This window comes from Xiphophorus hellerii, chromosome 2 (genome assembly GCF_003331165.1).
Source record: "Xiphophorus hellerii strain 12219 chromosome 2, Xiphophorus_hellerii-4.1, whole genome shotgun sequence".
Classification (NCBI taxonomy): Eukaryota; Metazoa; Chordata; class Actinopteri; order Cyprinodontiformes; family Poeciliidae; genus Xiphophorus; species Xiphophorus hellerii.
In genome coordinates, this window is record NC_045673.1 from 31,474,583 (window position 1) to 31,489,801 (window position 15,219).

General features: G+C 38.0%; 1 protein-coding gene across 3 annotated transcripts in view; it reads right to left on the reverse strand.

The window, feature by feature from the left end:
* Positions 1–99: 99 nt before the first annotated feature.
* Positions 100–15,219, reverse strand: part of LOC116711210 (voltage-dependent calcium channel subunit alpha-2/delta-4-like) — a 55,440-nt gene continuing 40,320 nt past the window's right edge. For 2 of the 3 annotated variants that reach the window (XM_032550626.1, XM_032550617.1), the window contains 8 exons: positions 10,411–10,481; positions 10,255–10,330; positions 10,033–10,085; positions 9,746–9,801; positions 4,010–4,030; positions 3,763–3,880; positions 1,178–1,561; positions 100–1,037 (listed from right to left, as the gene is read on the reverse strand). In XM_032550626.1, the coding sequence (XP_032406517.1) occupies positions 1,411–1,561; positions 3,763–3,880; positions 4,010–4,030; positions 9,746–9,801; positions 10,033–10,085; positions 10,255–10,330; positions 10,411–10,481 (546 nt within the window). In that variant the 3' untranslated portion in view covers positions 100–1,037; positions 1,178–1,410. The remainder of the gene's footprint in view (positions 1,038–1,177; positions 1,562–3,762; positions 3,881–4,009; positions 4,031–9,745; positions 9,802–10,032; positions 10,086–10,254; positions 10,331–10,410; positions 10,482–15,219) is intronic. The other variant, XM_032550634.1, reaches the window with a different exon arrangement.

Below are 15,219 nucleotides of genomic sequence, written 5' to 3' on the forward strand. Positions count from 1 at the left end.
AGAAAAATCTAAACTACTCAACCAGTTCACAAGCTTCCAAGCAGCATATATATATTTATATTTGATCTTCTTTCACTACTTGGAGAGATGGCCACAGTGTCACTTGACAGTATGCTTCATTGGGTTGCTAATCCCTTCACAATTTACATAACATCCTGCCTCAGTTGTCATCACTGTAATCCAGCCTTTAGTATAATATATATTAATGACAATGTCTCAAAATATCAGTTAAGGTCAGAAGAAATTCTAGAAGATTCAGGACCTACTAGGTGCAAGATAATTTAATGTCTTCTGAGTTTACAGCTAGCAACTAGATTATTTCTGACTCACCCTGTTGGTGCTAAAATAGCTTTTTCTGTCAATAACTATGTTGTCTTTGTTTATAGGTTCAACTCAAGGAAGTCCACAGGAATATGCTGATCCATTGTGTTTTGGGTACTGAGTGTTTCATGAGTTAATAAAAACAAACAAAAAAATAAATATAAATTTAAAAGACTTGGAAAGTCTTGTGATATTTACAGAGTGGTGTGTTCCCGTTTACCTCTGACCAACAGATTTTTTTTTACAATGTAAATCTGAACGCATACACAACATTTCTGTATGAAAAAGCAACAAGAATGCTACATCTCTGAGTACAACGGCAACGACTCGCACGCTGAAGCTGCACTTCTTAACCCTGACCAGCAGGAGGCAACAACTTCCCCCACCACAAGTCAGCTCAGGAGAGTTGGCTGCTGTTTCTGCTTCTACATATTTTTGATCCGATAATACTTATTTCAAAAATATTCTAAATTGAATTAAACAAAAAATATTACGGAAAAAAATAGTCCTACACACAGTTAGCAAAGAAAAACACAGAATGCTTGTTTAAAACTGACTACAGCAAAAAATGCTTGGTGTTTTCTTGTCTTCTGGTGGTTTGATGGGTTTTTCCTGGTTTATGTCCACTGGAGGAGCACTGAGAAAAGCAGAGATGCAGCAAAAAGACAAAGAGACATGGAGATGGCAGATGCTCCTCCACAGTCCTTGGCATCCTCCTGGTGGACCAATCACACATTTTGACATTTTGTTAAAAATAATATTTGCTAAAACATGCCCAGATTTTGCCTATGTAGTTGCTCAGCACTTAAAAATATAAACTTGCAACAACATTAACATGTTCACTCTCAGCACTGACCTTTGGGTGGTAGGAGTGGCAGGACTCTGGACGCCTTCGCACCTTCTGAGATTTCATCCTGTTGCACTTCACAGTTGCGTTATGTTTACAGATATTAAGAAAAGCTTTCCATACACAGAGGGCCGATGCTGAGCAGATCTCAAGGTACAGAAGCTACTGACGAGACGATATCAGAGATTTCGCTCTTATTTTTTATTCTTTTTCCAAGACCAGAACAGAACCTATGTATGCATTTAGTTGGGAGCCGTTTTGAACAGTAGAAGGATATATTTAATTTCCTTTGGCTGCAGCAGGATGGGTCCAAACTGACGGGAGCAGTCACAGGTGGCTTGTGTCACAACCAGAACCAAGTTACTGTCAGGAACCTGCTGCACCACAAACATCCTGAAACACAAACGATGATGCCAAGTGAATTTAAAGCGACAGAGACCCACTGTCAAGGCCTTAAATTACAAAGTCAAATTTCCTTTTAAATCCTATTTGATATATATATCATTCTTATATAAACTGAAGGCACCATAGTAACTTGATTATGCTACACTGTTGAAAATGGACTAATTAATATAACTGTGTGTGTAGCACTTTAAGAGCTCAGGAAGCCGCCTGAGTAATGTTTGCTGTGATTGGTTCTGAGCAATGTTAAGCTGATAGTGAGAGCACATGTTCAGTGGTAGACAAGCAGAAAGTTGAAGAAGTTGGAGATCGTTCAGAGCTGTTGTACAAGAGACTGAGAGCGTGTAAATGAATGAAAGTAAGTCTTGTTAGTGTTCGATCAGCATTTGTATACCTGTGCAGTTTAAACATGTATGGCAATGTAAAGAGTTAAGTTTGTGATAATGTGCTTTGTGGTTGGTTTGTTTGTGATCTCTTGCTGCCATCTGGTGGACAAATGGGAAATAACCGTTTATAGCGAGCGAAAAATAATGGCTTTTTTGTTGTCTTCTGTATTTCTTGTAGAACCACTCTCAGCTCGGTTAAAAAACCAAGACCGGAAAACTCTCCTCATTCTTTACCGGATGCTCGTGGTGGCTGTACTATTTAAGGAACTAACACACAAAATAAAGGGAGCACAACATATACAATAGCACGATGTGTCTGGAAAATAGATACTGCTCCTTAAAAGCTGCTTCTTTTATTAGTATCATCTATATGCCACAAGCCTTAATCTCCTTATTTTTTATGTTGACAAAGATTAATAGGAGGTTGAAATTAATATCTGGATCATATATTGAATAAAGGTCTATTTTATTGCTTTTAAGGAGCTATTTGTTTGTATTTGAATGAAGTTATATCAGATTTCTTAAAAGGTTGAACAGTAATTGAATGCAAACTTCAGAAATTCAAAATTGGTGATGTTGATAAGGGAACAAAACGATGAGGCGTTTTAGTTTTAAGCATATCTTTTTTTTTAACAAAGTGATTTTGATTATGAGTTTTGTTATGGTTTAATAAACCATAGAAGAGTTAAACATAATCTTATTAAAAATATGTCGCTTAGAATTTTTTGAACGGAGATGAGTAAAAAAAACAAAAGCTGATTATTGTCCCACGATGCAGCCTCGCTAAAGCCCGGACTAAGTTAATACCTAGCCATAATAATAACAACTCATAATTCAGTGGCTTTCCCTTCAAAACTGTGTTGACAGACAACAATACATTAAACATCTGCACAAGCAAGGTTTATCAATAAAAGCATTAGCTCCTTTCTAAAAGCAGTTCTGCAATAAACTCGCAAAGTTGAACTGCCTCTAAGCTCTTTATGACCAGTCATAAATCAATTGAAGATGGCGATATGCTGCAGAGCTGGCAGTTTTAACAAAATAAATCCTGAATTGTAAAATACCACAATTCCACAACAACACCTGCTATCAATGCAGGTGTTGTGCTGCATCAGCAGCAGCATGCATAATATCTGAAGGCTCTCAGACCATAACTCCATATTACGCTCTACGATAATTTGTGTCTTCATTGTAGGTTTGTTCTGGATTCTTGGAGCCATTTTGCTCAGCCACACCCTGCTGGGAAGCTCCACCACTGTTGTTCACTGAAGTTCCAAATATTTAGAAATGGTTTTCCAAACTTATAGATGTCAGTTATTTTGTTTTTCATTTATTCTTAAATGTCACTAGACTTTAAGAAAAGTCTAGTGACTTATGTCTTACTTCCTTAGGAAGTAAGATATGTTACTTCCTGAGGTCTTTCAGCATCCTTCAGATGGGATCTATTTAAATAATTATTGATTGTAGAAGTAACCATGTGCATGGCTAATAAGACTGATTCCAAGAAATTGGAAATCATAGCTCATTTTTGATTTAACAAAGGGGCATTTACTTGGACATCTCTCTCCCCAGTACATGGAACCATTGTTTGAAAACTGCAATTTATTTAAACCTAAGGTATATCTGATATTAAAATTTGCTTAAAGATGTTAGCGCAGTTTGGTCCCTTATAAAGATGATCTGAATAAAGAAATAGGCCATAAAAACAGGAAGTTATTAGAAAGTTTTAGATTTGTGTGTGTGTTTTTGTTTGTAATACCTTGTGGGGACATGTGTGTGTGTGGGTGTGTGTGTTAACATTCGTACTTCTGACAGCGTCCACACTTGATGAGACTGTTGGCCTCCCTGACCGATGAGTCATACATGAAGCCGGGGTAAGCAGTGTCACAGGGCTGCAGCGCATCCACTTTCTTTTGCTTATGAGCTGAAAATACAAAAGCACAACATGAATGAATGTTTACATTTCTGATCAGTTCAGATGAGATAAATTTAAAACAGGATTTTCTTAGTAGTTGTCCTAATACCACCACACACTCAGGCATGTTGTACTCACATGTGTGATAGCCAGCTTTGGCTGAATGCATGGAGAATGGTAGTGACCACACAGAGTGAGAGGATGGTGTTGGAAGTGATGATGATGATGATGAAAATGAAACAGCGTGTTGCATTTGAAAATGAGAGATAAAGCTGTCATATGACGAAACGTAGAGCAAAAATATCACATCTCCAGACATCATGATTATCACACACAGTTTCGGAATGAGTTGGGTTTCTGGACAAAAAGAACTAATGAAGCAGCACCTGTCATTAACTATGAACACTTCCTATTGAAATGATTCCAGGAGCAACAGATGAGCCTGACTACTGCAGCAAGACAACAGCTGCTCACTCAGTCTCATCCATATCTTACGGAGTCCCCTAGGGAGCATGGGGGGAAAAAAAATTATTTTGCATTCCCTTGCAAAAGAAAATTTTGCAGGAACTATTGCGTTACCACTCAATAAGTTTTGCATTCCCTCACAAAACCTATTTTGTATACAGTCAGAAATGTCAATTCAAAATTTCAAGTAAGAGACTCAGTGAAAACGTGTTTATATATTCTTAACTCTGGTGCAAAAAACTGATTGAAAACTGATTTATTCACTGCATGTTTACAAAACAAGGTTAAAATGACTTAACTTCACAAATGTTGTCAATAAATCTAATACAAAGAAAGTACAACACAATCATCATAAAAAGTATCAGAAATAATTAAAGCTAATCTAATTCTTCATCTAGTCGACAACATACAAGTGGTCATATGATTGGTTTCACTCAGTCTGTGTTTGGATGCAGACTCATCTAAATACTTTAGAGCTGCTTTATGTTCTAAAGCAGCTGGTTTTAGAGCATAAAGCAGCTCTAGATGATCACAGACACTGTTTCAAATTCAAAATAATAAAAAAGAAATCATTCCAATCATACATACATTCCAATTGAGCCTAGTTACTGTGCAGTGCATTCAGGTTCTAATTACTAAAAAATTGGTTCAAAATGTTTTCTGTTTTAAGAAATCCAGTAGATTGCATCGAGTCATTCACTTTCTGCATCCACTCCTGGACATAGCAACAGCAGACAACGACCTGCATTATGTCAGTAACTTTGCAGCAATCCACCGACTGGTGGTTTGAGAATACACAGCACACACACAAAAAAGAAATAGGAGCTCTAATTCCGGAGTACTGTGTATAAGTCAAAAAGAAGACATTAATAGCAGTTGTAGCTCTCTTAGTAGCTTCATTTAGGAGAGAAGCATCTCTGAGATGAGTTATGAGCTGGATTTAAAGGCTAGAGGGTAAAAGAGAAGATATGCAGTTAGTCACAGCAAAAGCTTGACTAGCAGCTTTACAGGAGGCCGGGCTAAACACTGAAAAACACGATCAGCTGTATCATGTATAGAAAGAAAACATTAAAACTGCCAGATCAGATGTGGCTGTAATGAAGAGTAACAGACATAGAGAACATAAAGCTTAAAGTTGAAATAACAGCAAGTAAGTTAATTTGGAGACGAGCAGATCCAGCGCTCACGTAGCAGACCTCACTTCATTTAAGCCACCTGACTCTAACTTCCCAGAGGATCCATCACTCTGCGTTTCTGAGGTCTGAGGCCGGGGTCCAGATTTTATCTTTACACCCTTCTTACTCCAGAATGTGTCTGGCCCCCCGGCACTGCAGAACAGGACATTACCTGTCCGGGTCACTACAAGAAAATTTACAAGAAACAGAAACATAAAATACAGCTGTTTTAATTCAAACATCAGACTGTTCCCTTGCCTAAAGGAACCTCAGACTGAAGAATTCTTGGCTCCAAGTCACTTAAACTAGCTCTTTTAAATACAAGATCTCTCTGTGCTAAAGCTCTATTAATTAATGATTTCATCACTGAGCATAATATCGATGTTATGTTTCTGACAGAAACATGGTTGAATGATAATAATGAACCGATCGTACTAATTGAATCTGCGCCTCCTAACTACAATTTCTTCAGTGAGAATAGAAAACATAAAAAAGGAGGAGGCATGGCTTCAATATTTAAGAATACCATAAATTGTAGTAAAATCTCTTTGGGTCACTTCACCTCTTTTGAGTGTCTTGGAATTGAGGTAATAGGCCACAAACGAACTTTGACAGTAACTCTATACAAAACTCCAACTTTTGTGGAAAATTTCTTTACTGACTTGAATGAACTTCTATCTCTCATATGTATTGATTATGATTGTTTAATAATTGTCGGTGATTTCAACATTCATGTTGACAACCCCCAAGACAGAGGGGCAAAAAAGCTCTCTAATATTTTAGAGACTTTTGGTCTAACACAACATGTCAAACAAGCAACACACACTCAAGGACACACACTGGACCTGGTTATCAGTAAGGGTGTGAATATTTCCAATCTCTCTGTAACTGATGTCGCCCTGTCGCATCACTTCCTGTTATCTTTGAAAGTTCTTTATCTTTTAACCCACTTGGACAAACAGCAACCATCACAAAACGTTCTCTCACTGAAAACACAGCAGAAACTTTTAATCAAATCTACTCTTCTTCTTCACCCTTAAGCTGTAATGATGTAGATAAGTTGGTAAATGATTTTCAGTCTAAAGTCTCAGATATTATTGGTTCCATTGCCCCAATTAAAATGAAGGTTGTGTCTGGTAAAAAAGAAATCTCCATGGAGAAATACACAAACAGTTAGATCTGCAAGACAACTCTGCCGTAGGGCAGAACGAAAATGGCGTAAAACTCAACTCCATGTTCATTGTGACATCTATAAAGAAAGACTACGTAACTATCATTTAACACTAAAACATGCAAGAGAGGCTTACTTTGCAGATGTCATAAACAAAAACATTAACAATGCTCGAGCTTTATTTGCAACAGTTGACAGAATCACAAACCCTCCTGTGGTGTTACCGCCTGAATTCCAATGTATTGCCGCCTGCAACCAGTTCTCCAGCTTCTTTTCAGAGAAAATTCAAAAAATCAGAGGATTAATCTGTACATCCACTATAAAGCCAGTACCAGTGCTGTGCCCAAACAAAACAAATACAGGAAAAATGACCCAATTCCAACTACTTAATTATAAAACCCTACAGGAAATTATAAGTCAACTAAGCTCCAGTTCCTGCTGTCTGGATATCCTACCCACACATTTCTTTAAGAAAGTCCTGCCTGTTATTGCTACTGATCTGATCCAAATAGTAAACTCATCACTCTCATCAGGCGTTTTGCCCCAGGCTTTGAAAACAACAGTAATCAAACCACTTATAAAAAAGAACAATCTGGACAAATCACTACTGCAGAATTACAGGCCGATCTCCAACCTCCCATTCATCAGCAAAGTTATTGAAAAAGCTGTGTGTAAACAATTAACTAGCTTCCTAACAATAACCAACCGCTTAGACTCTTTCCAGTCTGGTTTCCATGGTTACCACAGCACGGAGACCGCCCTCGTAAAAGTGCTCAATGACATCCATATAAATACGGACTGTGGGAGAACCACAGTGCTGGTTCTGTTGGACCTCGGTGCAGCTTTTGACACTGTTGACCATGACATATTACTGAATCGACTGGAGAGTTGGGTCAGACTCTCCGGTCCAGTGCTTAACTGGTTTGAATCTTACATAAAGAACAGGGATTTCTTTGATTCAATTGAAAACTTTTCATCAAAGAGGTCAAAGGTCACATGTGGGGTACCCCAAGGTTCAATCCTAGGACCCCTTTTATTCAATAGTTATACGCTCCCACTAGCTCAGGTTATAACAGGAAATAATATTAGCTACCATAACTATGCAGATGACACACAGCTCTACATTACGATGTCACCAGGGGACTCTGAACCCATCCAATCACTGAACAGATGCTTAGAACAGATAAATGTGTGGATGTGCCAAAACTTTCTCCAGCTGAACAGAAACAAAACTGAAGTTATTATTTTTGGACCTAAAGAGGAACGATCTAGAGTCAATGCACAGCTTCAGTTATTACAACTGAAAACCAGCGATCAGGCCCGAAACCTGGGAGTAGTGATGGACTCTGACCTGAACCTCCAGAGCCACATAAAGACAGTTACAAAGTCGGCTTTCTATCACCTGAAGAACATTTCCAGGATTAAAGGACTAATGTCTCAGCAAGATCTAGAGAAACTCATCCATGCGTTTATCTTCAGTCGTATTGATTATTGCAACAGCGTCTTCACAGGTCTGTCCAACAAATCAATCAAACAGCTGCAGCTGATCCAGAATGCTGCTGCTCGTGTTCTCACTAAAACCAGGAAGATAGAGCACATAACACCAGTTTTAAAGTCCCTACACTGGCTCCCTGTAGCTCAAAGAATAGACTTTAAAATACTGCTGGTAGTTTACAAATCACTGAATGGCTTAGCACCACAATACATTAAAGATCTGCTGTTATTGTATCAACCCTCCAGATCTCTCAGGTCTTCCGGTTCTGGTCTGCTCTGCATCCCCAGAACCAGAACCAAATGAGGAGAAGCAGCATTCAGCATCTATGCACCACAAATTTGGAACAAACTTCCAGAAAACTGTAAAACAGCTGAAACACTGACTTATTTTAAATCTCAACTAAAAACTCACCTGTTTAGAATTGTATTTGAAATGTAATCAATTACAAATTTAATGATGGAACTTGACTTAATGTCATGTTTTGATTATTGATTCTATATTGCATTGTGTTTCTGTGTTTGTAATGATGTAAAGCACTTTGAAATGCCTTGCTGCTGAAATGTGCTATACAAATACAATTTGATTGATTGATCCAGGAGAAATGGTCAGTTTGTCCTCCTGCAGACTAGATCTACAGTATAGCAGCATAGCTACAGAGGTTAGCCTAAGCTACTATAAGAGTACTATAAGGTAGTATAGCCTAAGCTATAAGTTTTAAGCTTAGTGTTAAAACAAGACAGGGTGTCTGTGTCACAGACTAAAACTGGGAGCTGGTTCCACAGCAGAGGGGTCTGAGAACTAAAGGATCTGACTCATATTCTACTTTTGCTAATTCTAGGAACCAGCAGTGAACCTGCAGTCTGAGAGCAAAGTGTTCTGTTAGGAATATATGGACCAATCAGGTCTCTGGTGTATGATGAAGTTGGTTATTGAGAGAATCTTATATTTTATTCTGGATTTAACAGGGAGACAATGAAGAGAGGCTAAAACAGGAGAACATAGAATAAATATGATCTTTCTAAAATTATAATCTCTAAGGTTCCAGTTCTGTAAAAGATGTTAAATCTTACCTTAAGTCCATCCCACCACAACAGCTATTCACTAGTTGCTTTATTTTATGATAAATCCAGGTCAAACTGGTTTCCAATATGTGTGCAAAGAAGCATAACGCTAGACCTGCTCAAAGTCATATGCCTTTACTTCAAAACGCCAAACTCTCCCTGCTTCAGAAACACGGTAGAAGACTGTGCCTCAAAGTTCTAACTCACACTGCAAACATCAGAAAAAAATGTCTCTGATCACCTGGCGTTATGGGACATTTTGTGAAATAAACTCATCTCAAATTGGAAAAATGGATGTTCGGTGCAACATCCATTGCAATCAGTTTATAACGCTTTCTTACTAAACTAACTTCACAGAGTTCTCATGTATAGCTTAGCATTTTTGGATGAGTACACACATTTTTATTTGAAATATTTTATTCAGACTTTTTCTGTTTTTAACTGTGTTTGGGAGAGCTTAAAAATATACAATAACTAAGATTGATGACCATATTAACTTCATCTTACCATCAACAAAATAGTCAGAGTGCCAGAGACCGCAGAAGTTGAAGTCCAGCACAAACCTAAAGGATAAAACAGACACACACCTTAGAAAAAAACTGTAGTTTGATTTACCAGGAGTCACTGAATGTGAACATTAAAATGCTGGGTTGGGGCCAGTCTAATTTTCTTCTCTGTTACTGACCCAACAGTTGAAACTTTCTGTGATACCAATGTTTGAGTGGTGGAAATCAGATCTACAGTAATCACAGAGTATACGGCACTGATCCTCCATTACAGATACAGATACTTACATCAAAGCGTTGGAGAAGAGCCATCTCATCAAAGCCAAAATCATGTAGAACGGCTAAACAGGAGGAAGGAATTTGCAGATTTCAAAGGAAAAAAAATATGTTGAACTACACACAATAATAATAACAGTCATAATAAATGATTTCCTGTGATTCACTCTGATCTATGCTGTCAGAACTCTATTATATTATATCACAAGTTGCTAAGTATGCGGAGAGACTTACACTAAGCAAAGGTCGAGCACTGCTGGCATGATGGTGGCTGTTCTTGCACATAGCCTGGTAGTCAAACAGAGACACTCTGCAAATAAACATTCAGGTTGGGTTGAGGTTGGCAGCAAACAGAACGGCTCAGCTGAAAGGTGTCTGACAAAGTCCTACTTTTTAAACATTCCCATTTTGATCAGTGAAGCCATGACGGACCCATCCACCTCCCCAAAGAAACGACCAACCTGCAAAGAATATTGTGTTTTATTACACTCCCATAACATAGACATATAGAACAGTTCTATTTAAATTAATGTTAGCATTTAGCAAACAGGTGCTTCATGTACTGTACACTGTACTGCTCTTCTGACTGGTTTCTGTCAGAATGTAAAAAATACAAGTCAGAGCACATTAACACTGAAGATCCAGTCTGCGGTCACCTATAACAGTACTTATGTGAAAAATGTGACTATGCTTGTGATAATCAATGGAATACCATTTGAATGAAGGAGAGATTATCATTTTTTGCATATTAGAAGTTTGACAACATCGGACTGTTTAATGAAATTTCTTGTAAAATTGTTATAAAAGTCACCCTATGCTTTTACAAGTGTAGCCCAAGCTATAACACTGTTATAGCTTTCTAAATTAGAAGGAGTTAAATTAGAAGGAGTTCTGACCACAGGTGACCTTCCTGTTTACATAAATAACCAACTATTGTTTAGATCTGCTTATCCGGACAGGGAAGCTGGTGCCTATCTCTAGCGGTCACTAGGTAAGAGGCGATGTACAAATCTCTAGTCCATCAGACTGTATGACAAACGACCATACACGCAAACCAATTCAGTTTATTTATAGTGTAGCGCCGATTCACAATGCATTTTTCACAGCACTCAAATCATACAGTTCAAATCACACACACGCATTTCAGTTGCATACATTCCAAATTGATTCTACAATGTGCGCACAATTATGCAAGTCTTAATTTGAGAATTGATCAATTAATTGCCAGCTACAGGGCTCCCTTAATCCAAAATGTTTATATACTGCAAACATCAACGTTTAAGAAAGCAAATGAGGTTTTGGTTTTCTTAGGAGAATATCTGTATATCACTGTCATTGTGCAGAATTATTAGGCAACTGTCATGACTCAGCTCATGCCAAAACAGAGCAGTAAACTGCTTGCTATGGGGAGAGTAAGAGCAGTCTGTGGTGGAGTTAGTAGCTGACTATGTGATCCCAGTCAGCTGCCACACCCACTTCACCAGAGGCATAAAAGAACAAACATTAACCCAGGGAGAAACAGGAGTTGTCACATCCACGACCAAAAAGAAAGGATCCCAAAGGGAACCCTACAAAAGTTATACAAAACAAAACTGGCAAAAATGTCTTAGCCAATGCCATGGCTAGACCTAGTGATACTAGGTCTGTCTCACTACCTTCCTCACTCTGGAAACTGGAAAAAGTGTAAGGGGTTTGGACGGAGCAATAAAGAGAGCCTTAAGAAGTTACATGAACCCTTCATATGTCTTTCCTTAAACTTGGGTCAGGTTAAATGACCCAACAGGGCATTTATTACACAGAGATTTGAGATTCTTTATTGGACTATACACCATTTGGTCATCCAAACAGTTTGCTTCTAGGAGGACAGCATGCTCTGCTCTGCCTAGCTGGATTAATCACTGATTTCTACTTATGAAGTACAAACTAATTGTAAATGGCCTTTACTTCTATAGTGCTCTATCAAATCCAGAGGACCCCAAAGCAGTTTATACTACATTTACACAGATTCACACCCTGATGGTGTCGTGCTACATCATAGCCACAGCTGCCCGAGGTCAGATTGACAGAAGAGAAGCTGCCATGAACCATCGGCGGCCACCAGCAGACAAGGCAGACAACTGAGACAGACAGTGTGGGAGTTAGAACCGCCAACCCACCGGTTACAGGAAGAACTCCTACCTAGGCCTGTCACAATAACAAATTTTGCTGAGCGATTAATTGTCTCAAAAATTATTGCAATAAACGATAATATTGTTTGAATACCTTTGTGCAGTGATAGACATTATTTTATGGCAGTGTTTTTTGTCTGAGTGATCCATAGAGCAGTCGTTCATGCATAGAGGTCAGTTAGAATAGGTCGTCAGTGGTTTTCCATGGCAACACTTGAAAAAGAATGAAACAAAAAAAAACAGAGCAATACTTCATTTGAATAAGTGAGCCAAAGAGCCACTTGTGTCACCAGAGATCCAGGTTGCAGATCCCTGGCAGATGGAAAGCATGATCATATACAGTAGCTAAAAGTGGAGCAATATAATTTTTAATTAATTGTTAAAGTAAATTTGTGAAGGTTAAAAAAATCCACCACTGAATATTAACATGAGACATTTAGTATAATAACTGCTCTCCCTATGCATTGCTATGGGCAGGGCCCAACTAGAAAATCCCTGAAGAAATTTAACTGCCTGCCAAAGTGTGCCCGTAGGTTTGGACCCAGCGTTCTGATGCTAAAAATTAGCATCAATGCTTAAAAAAGCTGCAATGTAATCAATAGCATGAGGAGAATGACAAGAATGTCTACTAACATAGACTTGCACCATTCAGTATGATAAAGTAAGTGTATCAGCTAAAATTAGCCAAAATGCTAATGTTAGCATGAATGCTGTCAGTAGCATGTGGGGCATCACTAGGATGTTGTCTATAATTGACTTACTCCATTCAGTATGCTAGACATGGCTAATAAGTCAGAAAAATAGCTAATACCTTATTTAAGCTAAAAGGTTAATGCTAATGGACCCAGCGAACTGCCTTGCATAGCTCCCTTACCTGAGAGAAAAAGATAATGCAGGTTAATATTATTGCACTGCCTGTGGCGGTGCACTCGTGGGGGACAGTGAAATGTTAATGTTTTTGCTAATGTTAATATACTGCCTTGCTAAGCAAGGCAGTGCACTAACCTAAGAGAGAAGGATAATACGGCTAATATTATTGCACCGCCTATGGCGGTGCACTAACCAGGGGGGAGTATTAAGGCTTTTATTTTGAAATTTTAAGTAAGCTTCATTTTAAATGTCCAAACAAATCCCATGAGTAACAGTGATTGGGTTAAATCATTTCTATAATGCTCAAAAGAGCAATAATCTCATGTAAAATTTGTCAAGGCTTTTATTTTTACATTTTCAGTAAGCTTCATGTTAAATGGCCACACTAATCCCATGTGTAACAATGGTTGGTTAAAATCAGTTATATAATGCCCAAAAGAGCAATTACCTGATGTAAAAATGGACTGTTCATTCAGCAATAAGCTGTAGCACTCATAAACAATTAGCATTGTCATTAACGGTTCAAGGAGAAAATTTTAAGCACCTTATGAATGTTGGAGTTAGTTCTCTGAAAAGACATTTCAGATTAAACTTGTCTAATCTATTTTTATATAGAAAAATATTTAATTCCTTCAGTTTTCTAGTTTCTAATCTAGAGGATGAATCACAGGTATTTGGATATAATAGTTAACATTTTTGCAACACAAACTTAAAATCTCTGCTCAAGCCTTTTTTGTTTTTTGCTGGGTCGCCATGCTCCCTACAATTTTCTCTGCTCTTGTTTATTCTTATTAGTAGTGATGTCATTTCTCTACTGTAAAAGTGTTTGTTGCAATATTCTATAGGCCTAATGTTTACGCAATGGTGGTGTAGCACTTGGTAGATTCTCAGTGTTTCCACACCTGCCTGCAAAACTCAGAGCTCAGCAAACACGTCAAAGCAGCACTTTGTCATATGCTTAGTAATGCCACTGGGAATACAGTCAACATGCAAATGAAAAATGAGCTTCTTCTGCAGGTCACTTTAGATCAGACTATATCTGGGTACGTAGTTGTATTTTCTACATTTGAACACCACTTAGCTGGTAAGTCTAAACCTTACCGATTAAACATTTTTGATTTAAAAAAAGGTTTAAATAGAATAATTTATCTGTTTTGTAAAGTACAGCCGACCTGCCGGACGTGTGTGAATGTGGTGAATAAGTATATTTATAGCAAGTTGGTGGGTTTAGGATTAATCCTCATGCTATGATTCTTAGCAGTTAATCCAGATCTCACAGGCAGCTGTAATGTGGACATCTGATTACTAATCCATTTCTGTCTTGAGTATACAGTATTACACTTCTACACAAACTCCAAAATTTTACAAATCCTGCCCCAATCAGGAACGTAAAAAGTCTACTGACATAATTTAATAAGTCTAAAAACAAGCTGTACTATTTGATGCATAAAATAAATGCACAATTTGCAGATTCTAACCAAATCCTGAAAGACCAAAAGTGCTGATTACTAGCAAATAGCTCTCCTTATGCATTGCTATGGGCAGGCCCCAATAAAGAGGAGTTCTATTGGGTGTAGAACAATAGGTGCCTGCCATGCAATGCATGGAGACCCATAGCAAAACAATGTCTCACAAAAGGACTTATCCTTCAGGGAGGGAGAAAAGAAAGAGGAAAAATAGAAAAAGCCAAGATAAAGGTGTATTTTAATGTGTCTTGGTAACGTAATGTAATGTAAAAGATTTATAAAGCTGCTAACAGAAAATTAGCTTGATAGCGGCCTGGAATGGTCCAGTTCAACAGCCAAACATTTATGCTAGGGTCTTTGTGTTTGTATGAAACTGAGTTTAAACTTTAAAGGAGTTGATTCTCCTGCTTGGCTCTGTATATTTCTGAGGTATTTTTGACTTGAAAACAGTGTGTTTCATAACGTTTGATAACAATAATTAAAACTTGTCAATGTTTGACATTGTCTAGCAAAATGTTTTTACGTCAGGCTACATAGCTGCTACATGGACCTTAAAAAGCTCCACCCACAACCGACCCACGTGACCGCAAGTCTCACAAACAAAGCCTCGCAGCGCGTTGTTTCTATGTAAACATGACTTGATTAGTGCATCATTTCTACCGGATTTTCACAATATATCAGCTACTACAATGGAC